This window comes from Chrysochloris asiatica, unplaced genomic scaffold (assembly GCF_000296735.1).
Source record: "Chrysochloris asiatica unplaced genomic scaffold, ChrAsi1.0 scaffold00194, whole genome shotgun sequence".
NCBI lineage: Eukaryota > Metazoa > Chordata > Mammalia > Afrosoricida > Chrysochloridae > Chrysochloris > Chrysochloris asiatica.
The window spans coordinates 5,053,383-5,062,576 of record NW_006408712.1 but is presented as its reverse complement, the minus strand read 5'-3'; the positions used below and the strand labels follow the sequence as shown (position 1 = coordinate 5,062,576).

The following is a 9,194-nucleotide window of genomic DNA, read 5'->3' as shown; positions in this document are numbered from 1 at the left end:
TTGGTTGCATGTTTGATGAATTTCAGGATGTAAAGTTGATAGAATTTAATCAATTTCTTCTTCACTGGTTTTAGTGGTTGATACATAATTTTAGTAGCAGTTGCAATCAATATTGGTCTTCCTTGTTAAGTGCTGTTGAGTCAGTTCCAATTTATAGCAGCCATGTATAGGGTAATCCAAGGAATGGTTTGTGAGCTTAACAGCTGACCTTGTGATTCAAACCAACTTTGCAGTCTAACGCATTAAGCCACAGTACCACACCAGGATCCCAGGTCTTCCTTGTAGGTACGTGGATATTATCCTATCACAGACAGCATTGTACTTAAAGATAAATCTTGAAATTTTCTTTTTGATGAAGAATGCAATGTCATTCCTCTTCAATTTATCCTTCCTGGCATACTAAACCATATGATTGTCAGATTCAGAATGACCAATAACTGTCCATTTTAACTCATTGTCAAGGAATTATACATGTAAACAGATTCCTTTGGTAAACTCTTCCCGTTATTTTCAGTACATGAAGGAAAAGATAATCAATTCGGGCACAGTTGTATTACCCTGGTGCACAACTGGTCAGGTTTTTAAATGATTAATGATGTGTCTTTTTATGTGCTTATTGTATCATTTGTCTGTCTACTTTGGTGAGATGTCTATTCGAGTCCTTTGCCTGTTTTACAAAATGTTTTGTTGTTGAGTTGTAGGAGTTTTTTTTAACAGTAGCCTTGGTGTGGTGAGTTATGTGTTAGGGTGACAACTGCATGGTCAACAGTTTGAACTCACTAGTCTCTCCAAAGGACAAAGAGAATACTTTTGGCTCCCTTAGGATAAATATTTACAACCTCAGAAACCCTGTACAAGGAACTGATTAACTCAACGGCACTGGAGAACAAGAGGTGATCTTTATATACTGTGGGTATTAAACCCTTATGAGATACTTGTTTAAGTAGGAAAGACTCAAGTTAAATTAAGCCAATGAGAAAATGACAGAGAGAAAAAATCTCGTATCCAGGCCAGAGAATGGTTTTCAATGACGCAAGATTCCTGAGAATGGTAGAGAGGCTCAGTCCACTTGGATAGGAGAGCTTTAGGAGTAGAGATGATTATTCCACTCTGTGGAGGTTTTATCTGCTGTGGTGGCAGGAAGCTGAGAGACATGAGTTCTGGTGACTCTTAGTTTTTTGAGAAATCAGAGGGACTGTTGAGCTGAATTATATAGGCGATATGAGGAGTTTTGAAATAGTTATTTAGGGTAATGTCTTTATAAATACACAAGGACTTCTGGTGTCAAAGGACTCCGTTTAGTTGGGGTCCATTAATTTCTAGCGAAACCTCTATGCTCAGTTTTGTGGAATTTTTTAATTACCTCCTGTAATGCTAAGCAGTCTGAGTATAGGCACAGAAAAGATGGATGGTTCGCTTAAAAGATACAAGTTTTGTTTCGTGAGTATGTTGCTGTTAAGTGCTGTCGAGTCGGTTCCAACTCATAGTGACCCTGTATAGGGTTCCCAAGGAGTGGCTAGTGAACTTGAACTGTCAACCTTGAGGTTCAAACCTACCTGCAGTCCAGCATATTAACCTACAGCCCGAAGCCAGGACTCTTGAGTATACCGGGAGACAATATCCAATGTATAAGATACAGGTGGAGGGAACATTGGGGAAGATTGCAGGCATAGGAGGATTAGAGATTATGATCGGATTGGAATGAATTGCATTTAGCAAATACTCTCCTCAGAATTACTTCACATGAAAAGTTTATACATTTATGGTTTCCTTAACTGCAAAATTCAACATGTTAAGATGTCATAAAATAAAATAAAGACTGTCTATATTGATTTGGGACTTCTTAAAAGTAAGTCGGATCATTTTAGTAATTACTTTGTTTTATTACAGGATGTGAAGTTACTCCAGATGTAAACATTTCAGGCCAAAAATTTAACATTAAACTCCTCATTCCAGTTGCAGAGGGCATGAATGAAATTTGGCTTCGTTGTGACAATGTAAGTTTTCTGATTGAAATGTAAACCTTAATTGTGTTTGATTTCTAAGTGAATGGACCAGTTATTCTTAACGTTTTATATCCAACTGAACCATCATGTACTACATGTTAATACAGTATTATTTCTTTTTTATAGGAAAAGCAGTATGCACACTGGATGGCAGCTTGCAGATTAGCTTCTAAAGGCAAGACCATGGCAGACAGTTCTTACAATTTGGAAGTTCAAAACATTCTATCTTTTCTGAAGATGCAGCATTTAAACCCAGATCCTCAGTTAATTCCAGAGCAGATAACAACTGATATTAATCCTGAATGCCTTGTGTCTCCTCGCTATCTCAAAAAGTATAAGAACAAGCAGGTATGCTAATGATTGTACTTTGTCCATTGTTTGCTACCAGTTTGTTTTATGTTGTTGTTAGATGCTGTACAGTTGTCTCCAACTCATAGTGACCTTAGGCACTACAGAAAGAAATACTGCCCAGTACTGCACCATCCTAACAGCCTTTGTTAAGATTGAGCCCCTTGCTGCTGCCACTGTGCTGATCCATCTTGTTTGGGGGTCTTCTTTCGCTGACCTTCCACTGTACCAAACATGTTATCCTCCTTAAGGGACTGGTCCCTCTGGATAATGTGTGAGTGATGAAGTTTCATCATCCTGGCTTTGAAGGAACATTCTGGTTGTACTTCTTCCAACACAAATTTGTTTTTTCCCCAGCCTTCCATGGTTCTTTCAAAAATATTCTATTCCAACACTTTAACTCAAATGCATCAATTCTTCTATGGTTTTCCTTATTCACTGCCCAACTTTCACATACATATGAAGCTGTTGAAAGTACCATAGCTAGAGTCAGGTGGACCTTAGTCCTCAAACTGACATATTTGCACTTGAACACTTTAAAGAGGTCTTGTGCAGCAGATTTGCCTAATGCAGTATGTTATTTGATTTCTTGACTGCTGCTTCTGTGAACATTGGTAGTGGATCCATACTGAAGACTGTGGTCTTTGATTTTTATCAGTAAGTATTTTAAGTCTTCACTTTTCAGCAAGCAAGGTTGTATCAGCTACTTATTGCAGGTTGTCAATGAGTCTTCATCCAATCTTGATGTTCTTCATATAATCCACCTTGGCTCATTATTTGCTCACCATACAAAACTAGTAAGTTTGGTGAAAGAATACAACCCCTGCTGCACACTTTTCTCTTTAGTAATTGTAGATATTGTAAATTTAATTGACAGTCTTAATATTTGTATATGCAGTGATTAGAATATAAAATAGGAAATAGCTTCAAGTCAGTCTAAATTGGTCTTAAAAAAGTAAGTATTATTAGTAGAACAGCTAATAATTACAGAGGCTGGAAACATTTAAACAACCTAAGGAAATCAAAACATTTCAGGAATTAAGTATGATCTTAATGCTTAATATTACCTAATTCATTCAGTGTTATTCCATATGTACATTAATTAAGGTGATATAAAACAGACAACATTTCCCAGCAAATCTCCAATACCTATTTATACTGTTTAAAAGGACTTTTCTAGTTTTAGAAATAAACTTTACAGGGTTAGATACATTTACAACTTTACAGGGTTAGATACATTTACTACATCTTAACGTAAGTCCCGACTATTGCATTAATAGTTGTTAATAAAAGACTAACAGGTTTTATATAAGGTAATGAAATTTGTATATTATCTCATTGAAATTCATTGCTTTTGTTCCCTCTGCTGTGCATTCCTTTCCTGAAAATGAATACCATAAAAGGATTGCTATTTAGAAAAATTGTTCTTCAGTCTTAACATAAAAGGTCCTTTGCAGGGGAATTTCACTTAGGATAGCCCTCAATATCATCAAGCATGCCATAAAAGGAAAAAGGCTTCCTTGTAAGGGGGGTTGAGGAGAAAGAACATCTATAAAATAAGTAGTTTTCTTTTTAAAGAATAATTTTAAAATCAATTGAAAAAGCTCAGTGAAATACCCAGAACTTTAATTTCTTAGTATATTTTAAATGTTAAATTTTTAAGTCTGAAATCATTTAGTGGGAATTGTTTTAGACGCAAACTCTCTATGTCTTTAAATTTCTGAGGTTGTATAAGCTACATGGAAATTGTTTATTCCACAGTCATATGATGTGGGAGTAGTAAGGAATGGAGGAAATGCTGCCCTGGGGAGGTTTGTGGAATGTAGATTGTAAGTTAAAAAGGGAAAGTGAATCAAGTTATCAATTTCATTTTTATTCTTCTTTCACTTGTTACTTGTAAAAACATTTGTTTGTAAAGGTGAGTTAATCAGCTGTCTTCAAAGACCATGAATCATTTCAAATCTTAGCAATTTTATCATTTTACTGTCAAGTAGTAGGGAAAAGAGAGCTTACATTGTAATTGTGAAAGTGGCCAAATGTTGGTTTAACTGTCAAAAATATTTATTGACTTTTCCTATTTGAAACCTTTAAAATGATAGTTTTCTTTCTGAGTCCTGGCCTAATTGTCAATGAAAAATTCTCTTGAGAACAGATGTTGTACTCCGCTTTGACTTGATAAGGAGGCATTGTGTGTGTGGTCTATGCTTCAGGATCCTATTAGCCTGTCTTTCATGTTGGCATCTATGTACATTTTCTTTGAATCCCTCTCTCCCTGACTTGTTAGATGCCAGGGCAATAATATATGGCTAGTATCCTATGGGAACAATCTATAAGTGCTGTTAGTGTGTCAGATGCTATGCAAATTGTTGGGCATAATACTCTGTCATTGTTCAAGTGAACCTAGTGGCATTCTGGACTTGTAAGATGCGTGAGTCAGAGGGTCATTCATCCACTCCCTTGAAGAGCCTGTATTCCTTTGAGATTATCGGTATAACCTTTTAAATATTTGATCTTTGAATTCCCCAAGACCATACGTGTATTTCCCAGCCCACGTGCCTCCTGCACAGCCACCCCTCCTGCATGTTCCTATGCAGTTAGCCAGCAGGTTTCAGTGGAGTGTCCAGACTAACTAAGGCTAGAGGAAGAAAGGCCAGGCGTTTTACTTCCAGATACTCCCTTAATAGATCAAACAGTCTAATTCCCAAACAGTTCATGGGGATAGGACTGGATTAGGCGGTGAATCTGTCTGTTGTGCATAGGGTCACCATGAATCAGGCAGATTCACCTGCAGGTAACAACAACATACATGTTCTTAATGTAATTACTTGCTGTAATTTTAAATTGTAAATTTCATGTAAGTTTTTAAATGACGATGACTCTCGAGTTGGATTTTAAGCTTTTTGGACAAGTTTTATCTTTTTAATCTATGTTCATTTAAATTGAGGTAGACTAATACAATTTAGCCACAGTTTCTAGTGTAGTGTGTGGCATCTCTTTTATTTTTCCTTCCAGGAAAAAGGATGTAAAAAGCAGATGGTAATTGAGATTACTTTTTGTGTGTCAGTAGGACGGTGGTTGCACTAGGATGGTTGTTACCCTCTACTTGTACTGACTTTCTTAAAGCACTGCATGGATCGTACTCTGTCACTCTCTCTAAGATATTTATGACTTTTGAATAGTAATTTCAGTTTTGGTACTAAAATGCTAAAAGAATGAACTGATATTTCAGGGGAGGAAAGTTATTTGCTCTTTGTATTTTCTCCCTACAAGTGTCTCCCATTGATTTTAGTAACAACACATTCTAAAACAACGTGCAGTGTTTCACAGTATTCTGAATGCATAGTAATTGCTGCTTCCTCATTTTCATGCTTGCATTTACTTTGCTTGGTTTCCAAAGTAATTTTTTGCATGGTTTTTTGGCTGGAATTTTGGTTTGCAGGTGACCACAGCTTTTTCTTTGCTTCATTGCCATTTGTTCTGATTGCCATTTTTTTCTTTCTGCTTTCTTTTCCTTTCCTCGCATTGCCACCTACAGCCAGGCTATGTAAGAGATTTGGTAAGTTCTTCACTTTTGCCACCAGAAAGGGGGAAAAAAAAGTATATATATATTCTTAAAGCCCTAGTCACAATGTGCCCTCACTGATTAATCTTTTTCCATCTCTTATGGGAGCAATCACTCCAAAATGGATACAATTTAAATTTTTTAATTAACGTTAACAGTTAGGTGCTCTGCTGTTAGCAGAGAGATTGCCTTTTCAGACCCACCCAGAGGCTCCACAGGAGGAAAACCTGGCTTTCTGTTCCCATAAAGATTTCAACCTAGATAACCCTATGAGGCTGTTCTATTCTGTCACATGGGGTCACAGGGTGTTTTAACAAAATTGACTTGATGGCATATAGAAACCCATTTTCATTATTGTGAACTCTGGTGACACAGCTAAGAAAGAGTTCAGCAGTTCAAACCCCCAGCCACACTTCACAGGAGAAAGATGTGGCAGATGCTTCGGTAAATATTGTGACCTTGAAAACCCTAGGAAGCAGGTCTACTCTGCCTTACTATCAGGATTGCTATGAATCAGATTCTATTTGACAGCAACGGGTACGAGTTTATGGTGATTTCACGTACTTTACCTGAAAGCTAATAAACATTCTTACTAGAATCTAATATTCTAGATCGTTTCGGTCATCTTTCTTGAAGCTTATTTTAAAACTCAGCATATATAACAGGATTAGAATATTGCTGTTTTATATGGAAGCATCATACAAGGGGGCTTCAAAGAAGTTTGTCAGGAAAATGGAATTAAAAGATAATGGAATCTTCCAACTTTTTGAATCCCTCTTGTATATATGTGTACTTTCAGTGTGTTTTAAGAGTGGAAATGATGTGTTCCTAATAGTATTTTTTTGTTTCTTAATATATGGAAATAAATTATATGGAATTAATATTTGATAATTAATATATGGTATCAAATTATTTTGAAAACTCACTGTTTTATCAAGTATTTTCTAATTAAGTTGTTTTTTTTTAAATCTTGATTCTGCCATAAAAGTACCATGACTAATGGTAAAGGTCATATTTAATCATGTTTAGATAACAGCAAGAATCTTGGAAGCCCATCAAAATGTAGCCCAAATGAGTCTAATTGAAGCCAAGATGAGATTCATTCAAGCGTGGCAGTCTCTGCCAGAATTTGGCATCACACACTTCATTGCAAGGTCAGTAGTGCTACTGAGCGCCCATATGTAACCCTTAACCTGAATTTGTCTGAACCTAGTTCACATAATTAGAAATCAAACTCTTCACGTATACACTACTAACTTAGAACTATTAGCCTGTTTTACAGTAAAATTTAACAATGTTGGGATGTATTCTAATTTTTCACATTAAAGACTCAATATAGTATTTATGATTGAATTTTTGATTTTACTCCTAAGAATACAGCACTTTTTAAGAGTTAAAAAGCACATCTTGAAAAACACAAACATGTTATTTTAATGGTGTTTTAGGTTCCAAGGGGGCAAAAAAGAAGAACTAATTGGAATTGCATACAATAGACTGATTAGGATGGATGCTAGCACCGGAGACGCAATTAAAACATGGCGTTTCAGCAACATGAAACAGTGGAATGTCAACTGGGAAATAAAAATGGTAAGCTGGTTCCAGTGTTACTTAAATGCATAAGGAGTCCTTTCACTAAATTTCAGTAAGTGTTTAAAAGACCTATAAATTCTGAAAGCTTTTTGTAATAATAATGAAAGCGTTACCTCTTAAATCACTGAACATGGTTGGTATTCCTTTCCTCACTTAAGTCAACTAACTCAGCATTGAATTTTAAGGACGTAATGATTTGCTTGAATATTGCCTGATCTTTCTGAGGGTTAGATTACCTTTCTGTAATGGATTAGTAGCTTTCAGTGACAAAATGCCAAAAACAAAACAAAACTCTACTTCCTTCCAGTCGATTCCAACTAAAGAGAGACCCTATGTAGGGTTCTGAGGTTGTAAATCTTTACTGGAGCAGAGAGTATCATCTTTCTTTCTTGGAGCCACTGGTGGGTTTGAACTGCAATCCTTGCAGTTAGTCAGGTCAGTGATTATCCTACAGTGCTGTAAATTATTCTTGTCATTGTTAGGTACCAGTAAGTCGACTCTGACTCATAGCAACCTTCTGCACAACTAAACAAAACATTACCCAATCCTGCGCCAACCTCATAAGTGTTGCTATGCTTAAATCCATTGTTTCCGCCACTGTGCCAATCCATCTCATTGGGGTCCTTCTCCAGGGACTAGTCCCTTCTGATATTATATCTGAAGTATGAGAGACAAACTCTGGCCATCCTAACTTCTAAGGTGTATTCTGGCTATAATTCTTCCAACACAGAACTGTTGGTTCTTTTAGCAGTTCATGATATTTTTAATATTCTTCTCTAGCACCACAACTCAAATTCCTCAATTCTTCTACAGTCTTCATTCACAATACAACTTTCACATGCATATGAAGTTATTTGAAAAGACCATGGCTTGTATCAGGTACACTGTAGTTCTGAAACTGACAACTTTGCTCTTGAACACTTCAAAATAGGTCTTGTGCAACAGATTTGCCTAATGCAATACATCGTTTGATTTTTTGACTGCTGCTTCCATGAATGTTGATCGTGGAAAACGAAGTCTTTGGCAACTTCATACTTTTCTCCTTTTATCTAGATATTTATTGGTCCAAACGAAGTCTTTGGCAACTTCATACTTTTCTCCTTTTATCTAGATATTTATTGGTCCAGTTGAGAGAATTTTTGTTTACATTGAGGTGCAATCCTTATGGAAGGCTGTGCTCTTTGATTTTCATCAGTATTTTAAGTTCTTTTCATTGTCTTCCTCCAATCCTGATGCCACATTCTTCTTTATCTAACTAACCCTCCAATCCTGATGCCACATTCTTCTTTATCTAACTAACCCTCCAATCCTGATGCCACATTCTTCTTTATCTAACTAACCCAAGTACTCAGCATACAGATTGAATAAGTATGGTAAAAGAACACAACCCTGGCACACACCTTTCCTAATTTTAAATCATTCGGTGTTCCCGTGTTCTGTTTGAACAACTGTCTTTTGGTCTATGTACAAGTTCCTCATGAGCACAATTAAGTTTTCCAGAACACTCATTCTCTAGGAAGACTTTCTTTGCACAGTTAATAAAGCACAGGTAAACATCTTTCTGGTATTCTCTGATTTCAGCCAAGATCCATCTGACATCAGCAATGATATCCCTTGTTCCACATCCTCTTCTGAATCCAGCTTGAACCTCTAGCAGTTTGCTGTCAGTGTACGACTGCAATAATTTT

At 36.4% G+C, this 9,194-nt stretch overlaps 1 protein-coding gene across 2 annotated transcripts in view; it reads left to right on the top strand.

The window, feature by feature from the left end:
• Nucleotides 1-9,194, top strand: part of FERMT2 (fermitin family member 2) — a 108,443-nt gene that overhangs the window by 93,313 nt on the left and 5,936 nt on the right. Inside the window, exons 10-14 of one of the 2 annotated variants that reach the window (XM_006872360.1) lie at nt 1,891-1,997; nt 2,133-2,354; nt 5,890-5,910; nt 6,946-7,070; nt 7,362-7,503. In XM_006872360.1, the coding sequence (XP_006872422.1) occupies nt 1,891-1,997; nt 2,133-2,354; nt 5,890-5,910; nt 6,946-7,070; nt 7,362-7,503 (617 nt within the window). The remainder of the gene's footprint in view (nt 1-1,890; nt 1,998-2,132; nt 2,355-5,889; nt 5,911-6,945; nt 7,071-7,361; nt 7,504-9,194) is intronic. The other variant, XM_006872361.1, reaches the window with a different exon arrangement.